The sequence below is a fragment of the Amblyomma mixtum genome, chromosome 8 (genome assembly GCF_055824585.1).
Source record: "Amblyomma mixtum isolate Tamu chromosome 8, ASM5582458v1, whole genome shotgun sequence".
Lineage (NCBI taxonomy): Eukaryota > Metazoa > Arthropoda > Arachnida > Ixodida > Ixodidae > Amblyomma > Amblyomma mixtum.
Window position 1 is genome coordinate 21,518,330 of NC_143019.1, and position 12,236 is coordinate 21,530,565.

General features: G+C 48.9%; 1 protein-coding gene across 1 annotated transcript; it reads left to right on the forward strand.

The window, feature by feature from the left end:
* The first annotated feature begins 1,321 nt into the window (after positions 1 to 1,321).
* On the forward strand, positions 1,322 to 4,066 carry LOC149331658 (TNF receptor-associated factor 3-like). Its single transcript, XM_089555543.1, has 2 exons — positions 1,322 to 1,652; positions 2,769 to 4,066. The coding sequence occupies exons 1-2, from the start codon at positions 1,368 to 1,370 to the stop codon at positions 3,927 to 3,929; spliced, it is 1,446 nt and encodes a 481-aa protein (XP_089411669.1). The 5' UTR covers positions 1,322 to 1,367; the 3' UTR covers positions 3,930 to 4,066.
* The last annotated feature ends 8,170 nt before the right edge of the window (positions 4,067 to 12,236 follow it).

Here is a 12,236-nt window from a genome sequence, read left to right on the forward strand (position 1 = left end):
ATGCATTAACAGCAAAAGCAGTCAGTCAATACCTCAAACTTAAAAGCAAAACAAAAACAAAGTAAGATAACAAAAACAAAGTAAGATCACAGTAAAAGCACCACAGCAATAACACACGGGTTTTGGGCGTCGGACGCAAGAAAAAGAAGAGTGAATAATTAGCGGTGCAGTATGTTTTTGCGAGTATGTTTTTGCAGGCTAGTTGGTGCCTAAGCATTGTGGGTTTTTTGCGCAAAAGACACGACACAAAGGAACGAGGTAGACAGGACAAGCGCTTGTCCTGTCTACCTCGTTCCTTTGTGTCGTGTCTTTTGCGCAAAAAACCCACAATAGCGGTGCAGGTCTTTATAAAAACGTTTCCAGCCAGCAAACTTCATTTCTTCGATGAGCTATACAGGCCTGTCACTAATACACGTGCGACCCTTATTTTTAATCCTAAAGGCTTTAATAATTTCACGTGCCACCTGATCGCCAGTTCTGCTTAGAATCCTAATACTTCTAAGCACTGTCTCACACTCTCCATCTATACAGCGGGGAGGCCAATTCGACCCCCTCCCCCTCCCCCCCCCCTCCGTTCTCTAGCGATTTCTTATGCTCCCGTGCCCTGTCAATGATGCAACGTCCCGTCTGGCCTATGTATAGACCCTTCCACATGTCAGTGGGATTTCATTCACCACGCTGACGGCGCAGGAAACAACAGACTTGTCATGCCTCTTATCGCAGTCGGGTTTCTTCTTTTGCCCGATCTGTGAGTACAACCCACACAGCTTTATGGGTGCGGAGAACACGACAGGTACGGTTTTTGTCAAAAGTATACAGCCCCAGGGGTCGGCTTCTGAGCTCCGAAGTGCGGCACCTCTTGCATACTCAGGGACCCTAATCTCACGAAGGCGGAAAGAGCTTAACTCCACATGCTTCACAAGCTTGGGACTATCAAATGTGCTCAAAAGCTCCGCTGCACGATTTGAAAGCAAACCCCTTGGGCTGTATATTGTTGACAAATTCTGTACGTCGTAGCAGCTTGCCACGTTTTTAAAGCTGTGAGCCACTCGGTGTATATAGGGGAGCAGTTGTGGTCGCCTAGTTTGCAGCTTGCTATCAGGGTTCTTCTTTCCTTTCATTTTTTGAAGGAGGGCATTACGAAGTCTGCGTAACTGATAACTTTCGCCGCATGAACAGCGTCCGCGAGGCGACGAACAAGAGGCAGCTGGTATTGGGGGCGTTGTCGCCTTGACGAGCGGCAAGAAAAAAAAAAAGGGGGGGGGGGGGGGGGGAGAGCAAGCAAAAAGCGATAAGAGCGCGCATTCCGAGGGGCGGAAAAAGTCAGATCGTGCACACCGCCGAGCTGAGAGTGGACGCCTGGAGTGATGCCTCCTGAAATCTGGGAGTACACTGTGGTAGGCTTCTCCGTGGAGCTCGACTGGAAGCCCCTACGCTTCGTGAAACCCATTCCGTCGCACAGAGTATGCGGCGTCTGTGGACTAGTTCGGAAGAGGACCGCGTTTCTTCCGTGCGCACACACTCTGTGCGAGTCCTGCTACAAGCAGTGCGCCCAGGACGACGCCATTGTGTGTCCGCTGGACGGCCATCGATGTGACGAGGATCACGTCGATCTGAACGAGTTCCCCGTCGAGGAGCTGCTGAAAAGAAAGGTAAGGGCGAAATAAGGAATGACTCTGTCTTTTGTGCAACTGTTCTCCGAATGCAGACCCTTGTTATATAGGGCCTTTAATGAGCCCTGTGAGACGCTGGTGTCATTTTCTAGAGGCTTAGGCATATCATGCATGAAGTTTGATTTTTATCGTGGTTTCTTCTTCACGGCTCGAAAGCTACGCATTCCTTAGAAGGACAAGGTAAGCTGTTGTGCGAGTTAGAAGGAGGAAGGAACAAGGAAGCGACAAATTCCCGAAAGTTAGAGGTGCGCGTTCATGGAGCGCTATAAACCTGATTAAAAGTGAGGCTACATGCAAAGCAGATGCGCTCGAACGTAAAAGGCGTAACTAACGCGGTAGGGCACCACAATGCTAAATGCAGAGGTCGTGGGTTCGGAATGCACAGGCAGCATGTTGCTGTCGATTCATTTCCTTTCTGTTGAATTATGTGCTCTTTTATTGACCAACAGTGATCGACACCATTACTGAAAAAAATTGCCCTGATATTATGCGCTCTCAGTAATGCTTTTAACTGACGCAGCTGATGTTGGGAGAAATCTCGAGCGTGAACGCCCCGCACAATGCGTCCTTGAACCTCTCCGCCGGCATGTATGGTAGAAAAATTTAGCAAGTAACCATCGTTAAAATGTCTTTGTGGCAACTTAACTCTCAGCAATGAGAGGCCAGCCCTTGGCTTCAACGGAAGCTCGTACAGAACGGTCTTGCCTTCGTAGGTGGGGCGTTTGTGGCTAGGCGGCGCATGTTGCGGCGACATCTAGGCGCGCAGGTCGCGTGAGCGGCACTGGTCACGTGATGGGCTTCAACGCCGACGCCAATCGCGCTAGAAGTGAACCGCGAACAGTGGAGCTGTAAAATGTACCCTTTCTGCTCATACTGATTTCGAAGACTGTTTTGCATCTTTCGCATCAATTGTAATGCCGGTTCTTTTTCGACTGTCTAAATCGAAAATCACGAACGTTGCGATAATCACTCGGCATTCGCCAAAACGCTTTGTTTCCAAAAGCCTGAACGTAAGTTACAAAAATAGTGCAGCAGAATTCTGTGTTTGTCTCGATGTTAGCTTTGTAAAAGTGCTGTGCGCTTTATCACGTGCAGGTCCAATGCTGGAATAAGGAACGTAACTGCGGGGAGGTACTGCCTGCATCCAAGATCGCCGAGCACTTCCATCGAGAATGCGGATACCATTCCATCTGCTGCCCCAAATGCTCGGCCGTTGTTCTTTGCAGCGACGTCTGCAGGCATTTTAGATCGGACTGCTGCGGCACTGCTACGCCTGCTGCACCCGAGTGCGGAGGGGAGGCCAGCTGCAGAAACGGTGCGGCGCTTCTGGCATCGTTCAAGCAGAGCTTAGAAGGACGGGCAGACGAAATGAGAGCACTTCTTGAGCGTCTTCTCGTCGGAAGCGGCGCCAATAGTGACCGGCTCAGTGAAGTTGTTCACGGCGTGAACAACTGCCAAGAAGCACTGAGTGAACTGCGGAGCGGTATTAACGCTCTGAATGACACCATGGGACGAGAAGTGATCCAAGGAAGGACAGAACAAAGGGAGACTCAGAAGAAATGCTTGGATGAAATAACAGCGTTTAGGAAGGATATCAAAGAACGTTTGGTTGCTAACAGCGAGGGTATGCCAATTCTTTTCAACGGTCTGGATAGACTGGAGAAAGCATTGATAGGCGAGTCGGAAAAAGCGTCAAGGGAGATCCTTGAAAAGGTTTCCCAGGTTTTAGGTTGCATAAAGGAGGTCAAGGAAGGCATGACCGAAAGAAAGAACACAGCAGACTGCAGCGACGGAGTGCTGGGACATAGTGAAAGGCAGGTGAGGCGCTGCGAGTTTTTCGTGAAAAACTTCCAATCCCTCCGAGAAAAAGCTTTTAAGGATGGGTGGTCCCAGTACAAAGCAGATAAAGTATACCTATGCGGCTATTATATGTCACCTGGATTGCTACTCACTAAAAATGAAGGGCGAAAACTGTCACTCCATGCTTGGTTCTGTTTGTTCACTGGTGCCATGGACGACGCTCTTCAGTGGCCGTTCAAGCAAACAATAAAGCTGGACGTTGTGCACCCAAATGGAAGGGAGGAACGTGAGCTCAGAGATTCCTTTTCTGGTATTCATCTTGCTTGTAAAAAGCCGGTGGAGTCAGGCAATTCTTCGGGACTTTGTACCGCAAACACCCTTGACCTCGATGTTGTGATCAATGACGGCTACGTGAAAGATGACCATATAAGGGTGAAGTTCGAGGTGCTGCCCTGATTAGCTCCGAACGAGAACAGGGGGGAAATACAGCTTCGTCGCATTTAAGCACCTGTACCTAGTAGCACTTTTTTGTTAAGCTCCAGATTTCACAGCGTGACCAATAAAGAATGTTTCTCGGTCATTGCTCCCTCTGACGTGCGCTTTCAATACATCCTTTGATGGCACGTGCCAGTTTTGTGGGGAGGTGGCTGACACCTTCCACATGGCTTGGGCGTGTCAATCAAACCCATCTATCGCCCCCAACCCCAACCCCACCAGCGAGGTCTGGGAGGCGGCCCTGCTCGGCTGTCAGGACCTAAAGACCCAAAAGGCCTTGGTTCACCGGACGCGGGCGGCGTTGCTTGCCAATGGGGCCCCGAAATAGGGGCTCCACCTAGTAATGTGAGGAGAAAGGACCAGTAGGGTCCTACCCCAATCACTTTACTGTGTAAATTTAATACATGATAAATGTTTTTCACCACCACCACCTGTGCCCGTGTTTATTGCCTAGAACTGAAATATATATAAAATATCACTGTTGTAGGTTCTGTGACGCGTACGTTAAATCTAAAAATTATATAAATCAGTTATTTTATTGATGTTAGGACTGTTTGAAGTGTGTAAAACTAAGGATAAGACAAGGTTGCATCTCGGACTGCACAGGGGCACTGCCTCCCAGACAAACAGTGCCTACCTCGCGTTCGGGATCGCACCGTCTCGTAACCAAACACATATATATGTACCTCGTGGGTGCAGCTTGGTTAGCATTGTCCGAGTGGATGTGAGCTATAAGCAAGTGGTCTCTGTTGTGCCCCGTTCGATTTGTCTGGCACCGACAGTATGCTAATTTATGCGGGTCGCGGGAGAGGATCGGTTTCGTTTGAGGGGGCTTAGCGTTCCAAAGATGAGGGACGCCGCAGTGAAGGGCTCCGGAACTTTCGACCTCCTGGGGTTCTTTAACGTGCGCTGACATCGCACAGAACATGGGCCTCTAGAACTTGGTATCCGCCAAAATTCGACTGCCGTGGCCTGGATCGAACCCGCATCTTTCCGGTCAGCAGCCGAACCCGATAACCACTGAGCCACCGCGGCGGCTTGGAGAGGGTCGGTTTCTCGCATGCTGTTGTGTCTCGTGATGACCTCGGCTTGTGGCGTGAAAAGCATACTGGGTGTTTTTTTAACCGTTTACAGATTAAAACAAAAGGCGCTGATAGTGTCGTGAATGCCGCCTTCACGGAACGTGTATTCGGCTCGGCCGAAACAAGACAAGACAAAGTGGTCAAATACATTTAATTAGCCAAATTTTGCTAATTATCTTTTTAACCTTTCACTTTACGCTGCATATTGCAATCGCAATATTGAAGGCTGCAAAGATTCAAAGTGGAACAGATATTGATATTCGCGATTGAATTTTCAGCCTTTTCGTATCCGATTCGGGAACTGAACGCTCAGAGTGCGTCGCAAATCGCGCCCATGATATTACATAAGAGATTGACGAAATGATGACGACAACCGGCAGCACAAAGGCTATCGCTGCGACTGCGGCAGACAGGCGCTCGAGAAGAGCGCATAGTCACTGCCTCCGCGAGCAGCACGCGCTCTTTTTTCGTCATTGGCATTGAAGTGAGATTCACGCTACCTATTCTCAGCGGCTTCGAAAAAGCAGCCTGATGATAATGTGCTAGATTTTCCTTTCCGCTCTGGCTCGCTGGCTTATCGGCTTGCGATTTATTATTTTGCACCGAAATCTTCGCTGGTCCGCTGCCGGCTGTAGATTCTGTTAACAGAACGATCAAGGCTGCAGCAATAGCTGGGACACCCTGTATATATGAACTCTGAATGCGCGTTGGAATGGCAGGGCAGTTGCAACCGCGATTCTCGTTGAGCGAGAAGGTGCAGATCGTTTTCGCCTGCGCTCTAAAACGAATGGCAACGCTCGCCTCGCCTCAAGACTCCACGCCTTCGAGAATCCTGGGCGCCCGGTTTCGTCCCATGCGATGTTCGCTAAAATGCACGAACTGTTCCGGACCACAGGATCTGTGCTTCATTCACGGAAGGCAAAGGGAGTTATCCTGACTGAAGAATCCGGGAATAATGTTCTCACCTACGATCGTGCATACCCCGAAGCCAGCATCCGTCAAATCGTGGGGGCCGTTGCATCCACCCGCTATTCAGTCTGGAGGGCGGTCAAGAAGCACATTTTTTATCCTTATCACGTTTGCTAACATAATGACGGACGCTCAAAACAGAAGCCGTAAACGGAGTGCGGCCCTCTTGTGACAGGTGGACAAGGTGAAGAGGCTCCAGCTACGCAAGAACATCGCCTGGATGCTCCTTGACACGCACCTCTCTGACGTCACCTGGAACTGCACGGCGCCCGACGAGCGAGAGAAGCGGCTCAGAAGGAGAACTGCACATGCGTTGGCAGCGAGTAGCGTAGCAATCAGCACGCTCGGCTGTGGAACTGAAGGATCGTGGTTCGAATCCCATCGTGCTCAAAGATTTCTTCTCTGGTCTCACTAGAAAAATCGTGACACCTTCTGCTGGCAACCATCTGTCCACAACGATGAGGCATTAAAGGCTTTCCCCTTAAAAGTTGGCTCCACTGTTTCCCGAACAGTTCGGAAAGCATACCTTTAATCATTGCGGTTCGGGCTCAAATCCCAGATTGAACAGTTGTGGGTTCGGTTCGGATGCGCCCCTTCGACACGCACCTCTCTGACGCCAGCTGGAACTACACGGCGCCCGAAGAGCGAGAGATGCGGCCCAGGGAGTACGTGGCCACCTTCGGATGATGTCCATCGTAGCCCTCCGCAGAAAAAGGGCGAATACTAATATAAATAACTCTCGTACACTAGGCGCGTATTTTTGGGCGCATCCGAACCGAACCCACAACTGCTTAATCTTTAATATGAGCCCGAACCGCAACGATTAAAGGTATGCTTTGCGAACTGTTCGGGAAACAATGGAGCCCACTTTTAAGGGGAAAGCCTTTAATGCCTCATCGTTGTCGACAGAAGGTTGCCAGCAAAGGTGTCACGATTTTTCTAGTGAGACCAGAGAAGAAATCTTTGTGAACGATGGGATTCGAACCACGATCATTCAGTTCCACAGCCGAGCGTGCTGATTGCTACGCTACTCGCTGCCAACGCATGTGCAGTTCTCCTTGTCTAGGACGCTGGAGGGTGTTTGAAGAAGGGCGTCGAATAAGACGTATGCCTCCAGCATTTAATGGTGTCTTCGGCTGACGGCACTCGTGGAGTTTTCTACGCACTCGTGCGGTGCCCCACGTTCGGCTAGATGCCACTGGTGCAGTGCCGTACATTCGGGTGGGACGAGCACGACATACGTGCGTGCCACCGCGCCATCGTGGAGACCGACGGTGGAGCGCGGTGCAATCCCGTCGTGCAGCGCGCGCTAGCAGGCTACGCTGTTCACGCTCGTTGGTTGACGCAGCATCGACGAAGAGGAAAAACGGACGAAGCATTACAAGTAGGTACATTTAAAAAAAAATGTTCAGTATTACAGAAGCTGCAATGCATTTATTCGCGCTGCATTCACGCAGCCACCGGCCGGCAAGCCATGTGCCTTCCGTTATGAGGAAATTAAAGGTTTGTCAATATTTTTAGTCTTGGAAGTTCTGCCTTGGCTCTTGCAGCGAACGGCATATGCTGTTCATCCGGCATGCTTGCACTTTATAACATCGAACTTTTTGCCAACGTATGCGCAGGCTAAAGGAAATCAATAAAGCGACAATGTAGGGCCCTTAGCGGATTGAGAATCACCTGCTGATATTTTCGAAGCTATAAAGGCGTATGCATCGAAACCGGAAAGCATAATGCCTTGGTGTGGTTCCTACAAACCTGCGCCCCCATAATTAATCGCAGTATCTCACGAGCAGGCTCGTGGGTCCCGCGTTTCCCGCCGATTCTATCAACGCCTGTTTCAAGCCCGGTACTGCATTGTTCTGAAGAGGCTGTTGCTAGTTGTACAAACTGTGCTCTCGTTGGCGTCGGCCGCTCGTAGGAATAGCCTCTGAGATCATCGAGGGTCTCGGAGGCGTCGGTTAACAGACGGCAGGAAGAGCAATGGCACTCTGCGAGTGTTTCGCACGTTCAGCTGATGTGCAAGGAGACGTGCCACTCGTGTAGTATTTGACGTAACTTCCTGCGCACCGGCACGGAGGCAGTGCGTGTCAGCCGAAGACACCATAAGATTCGCAAACAATTGTGTACTTAATTATCATCTTAACCACACATCAGTGACACAAGCAGACAAACCGCGCCAAACGCTTTCGCCTCATCGCACTTTAGGTGAACAAAGTGCCCCCCTGAATTTTTGGCGAAACAAACCCGACATATTTTTTCTTTGGGGGGGAGGGGGGGGATGAGGGGGGGGGCAGGATTATAAGCAGTGTGATGCGTTCTCGAACCTACAAACTAACACAAATTCGAACAGTACGTTGTGATTAAGCACAGCGCATGTTCCCAGAGTGGGCACTAAGCAGCCCATTAACATATTTAGCGTGTAGGGGTATTTTAAGCGCAAACGGCAGTGAGAGACGAGGCCCCAGTTGGTTCAGTAAGAAGAAGACAGAGCATGTCGGTGACAGTGTGGGTGAATAAATCTCTCGGTGTGGTCGTCGCTCTGCGGATGATAGGCTGGGCTGGTCTGATTAATCATATTTTATTACACGTCTCCTTGCACTGAGCAGCTAGCGATGTGCACCATGAAGTTGCACGAAATGCCGCAGAATGAAGGACGCCACGTCTTGCGCAGCACAAGCCGGGATCAGATTGCAAAACGTTTATTGCCAGTACTGAGCCTTAGTGGGCGTTATACTAGGTGGCTTCGAGCCCATGGCTCTCGGCAACCTTGCGAGCCCACTCAGTGTCCCGGACTCGCGTCAACGGGTCTGAGCTGGCCAGTATAGCCTCCCACCGCTCTACAGAAGGGACTGGTGGTAGGTCCGGCGGTGGCGGCGCCTTTTTGCTGCTCCATAAAATGTGGTCATATCCGGCTATCTTGTCGCATTTCTTGCAAGTCGGATTGTATTGTGTTGGATACATGTGTGCTAGTCTCGACGGGCTAAAGAAGGCTCGCGTCTACAGCCGACGCCACGTTATCTCCTGGCTTTTGTCGAGCTCTTTGTCTGGTGGCGGATAGATCCTCCTTTCCAGTTTAAACTGAGTGGTATATTCGTGAAATGATACGAATGCACCTCTCGTGAAATATGGGGACTCAACCCGGCTCACTGCACGACTGACATAACCTCGAGCAATGCTGTGAGCCAACTCATTCCCCCTATTCCCCGAGTGTGCCGGCACCCATATTAGTTCCACCTGTCTTTGGTCCCAGTCTTGATGTCTGCCTCCTGGGAGATCATCCGGGAGAGCTGATGTTTCAGAGTACCTGTTCATTGGACAAACACCGACAACTGCCTATAGGCAAACGGTGCCAGTGTATGGAAGTGGACTGTGTAAATGAATGTTGACGCGGTCAAGTGGTCGAAGCGGGGAAGGCAGCGGTTGCAACTCTCCAGGAGATGGACAGGAGAGCGTCTTTCGACGTTAACAGTTAAGGTTTGAGCGAATTTACTTGAGAACGATATTATACATACATGCGATGCTAGTGTATCGCGGCTGAATACTTGCGCCCGTCTTCAACACTCTAGGGTGCGCACATAGTGAGTTTGAGTGGAAATAGATATTCACAATAAGTAGCAACTTTTTCTGGTCGTCCGAGAGATTGTCGCCGCGATAAAGGAGGTAGGAGCTTATCGCGAATGGAGAATTGGGAAGCTTGACGGTAAAGGGCACGTGATGAGTTAACAGCCATTAGCTTGGAAAGTAAATCGAGAGCAATGTGATCCGAGGGTTATTGCGGTGCGGTGAAGACCTCTCAGAAAATGAATAATGACGGTGTAGGGGCGTCTGCTGTGGAAAGGCGTTTCGATCCCTGCGGCCGGCGCGACAGACGACGCAAATGTCATATTCCTGTAGACGGGGAGTCCACGTGGCGAGGCGGCCAGATGGGTCCTCTGGCGCGAAAACGAAGAGAAAATTACAGTAACCTGTCAGAACGTCAAAACGACGGCCATAACAATTTAGGCTATAATCTACAAGGGCCCAGGTGATTTCCAAACGCTTTTTTTTCTGTCACGGCAAAATTTGACATTGCTTTCGTAAGCGCTGCTCACCTAGGCGACTTATTTACCGATGCCAGATTTGCGCTGGGCGCTGGGGCAACCACCCATCGTCTTCTTTGGAATATAACGTTTTCTGTCAAACGAAACAAAATTACTCAACTGCGGTTCAACAAACATCGTGTGTACAGGGAGCATTGTGGACCTTGCTCTCTTTCTTCTTTCACTCCAACCTTCCTCGCTTCCCTTACGGCGCGGTCTGGGTGTCACCGATATGTGCGACAATTACTGCGCCATTTACTTCCCTCAAAAATCGGTTTTCAATTGCCAAAGTGCCAGTAGGGGAATAGCAGAAAGCGAATCGAACTTCAAGCGCAGCAGAGATTAGATAAAAAAAATAAAGCTTTTATTGCAGCTTAGAATGGTGCAAGGTATAAGAATGGTTAAACACTGAAAAAGCGGCAGCAAAGTAAGTCGAAAAGGTGATGCTAAAAAAAAAAACCTTTGTTAAAACAGATGTGAGTCGGTGCTTACGAGAAAGAGTAAGTTAAACGAACTGGCTTGGCCTAACTGACCGATCGCGGTACGTCACGAAGATGAAAGAAAAAAGGTTTGAACCAGGCGCCTGAAGATGCATAGCCATAAAATTATATGTGCTCGAAATGCGGCGACCATTATGTGAACTTAAGCACTTTTTGATTCTGCACAGAACGCACGCATAATTAGGATACTAAGTTCAATACCTAAATTATTGCGTAATATGCGTAATATGGAGACCAAAACAGCGGCCGAGTGGTTTGCCATTGACGTTCGGCGTGTGCCGATCCCTCCGTGTTGCATCGGATGAAATCACTGTAACAGCGTGCGATACTCCTACTTGTAAAAAATGCGCTTCATCCCAATATATATACTTGTATACTGCAGCCTTGGCGCTGAAGGAGAGGAAGAACAGCGACTTCTGGTCGCCCAGGCGGTCGACGAGCTCGGCCTGTAAATTATGGCCCAATAAAGGTCTTCTACTACTACTACTGTATACTCCACGACCCTTCGCTTTCATGTTTTGTTTACATTGAAGTAGGAAGGGTCCAAAATCTGTAAGTTCAAAATCATGAAAGAATAGGGCTCTTTAGCAAAGTGGAGTTTTGGGCCAGTTGGGCGCTCGTCCTGTGTCCCTGTCTCGTACTCGTTTGTGTCGCGCTAAGCCAACCTGCAAATCAATAGGGTTCGTGCATTAAATTCTTACGGTATTCTGATTCGTTGAGAATTTTACTCGAATTCCTTGGGACATAGTACCACCATAATATACGGATATATCAGGTAAGCTTCCAGGGAACGTGGAATCACTTTGTTTTGAAGGTGCTCTTTGCTCTCGCCATTTAGCAAAAACAATCGATGTTATTACTTTTGGCAAAATCTGCATAGAAATGGCGGACGACATACTACCGAGCTCAGTGTTTAGTAAAACGTTTTCCACTGCGTTCGCTGTATGGAACAAAAACCAAACAAACGTATGTTACTCAAGGATATTAAATTCGACTGAAGCAATGAGATCATTCCTAGGTGCGGCACACTCTCAGAAAAAGCTATGAGTTTCGCTGTCGACACAGTTGTATACCAAGTGCCTGAAAGCGCTATGCGCGCATCAAGTTAATATTCACATTTAGCTTCACAATCTAGAATGGGAAAACTAAAACTTTCCAGTTATTGCTTGCGAGCTGAGGCGGCTCGTAGACAGTGCGAATGATGAAATCGTGATTGCTTTGACTGGCTGCGTCTCTACGAAATCGTAATTTTAGAATACCGCGACGGAGTACTGATTCGAAGTTATTGCGGCTGTGAATAACAGACAAATTAATTCACTTAATGCACTTTTCTGTACTGCTTCCCTTCGAAGAAAAATTCGGGGGACACTTAGGTTTTGCTCTAAGAGTATCACCCGATAGCCGTAATGGGCGCCTTCAGTGGCCTGGGTCCTCCTTGCATATGTAATGTATTTGTAAAATGTTCTTTATTTTTTTTTAAGGATGAATATCTCGTGTAAGTTAGTATGTGTTGTTGTTGCCCACACTAGTGAACTGTAATTTTATTTCTTTGTTTATTTTATTTTTATTTTCAATCATTATTTTTATACAAAGAGGCATACACGAAGTCCTTTAACAAAGTCGAATGAACGTTCCTCA

Coding starts and splice junctions, on each gene's coding strand:
- LOC149331658 (XM_089555543.1), top strand. CDS start 1,368: ATGCCTCCTGAAATCTGGGAGTACACTGTGGTAGGCTTCTCCGTGGAG. Junction 1,653..2,768: donor AGGAGCTGCTGAAAAGAAAG/GTAAGGGCGAAA, acceptor TATCACGTGCAG/GTCCAATGCTGGAATAAGGA.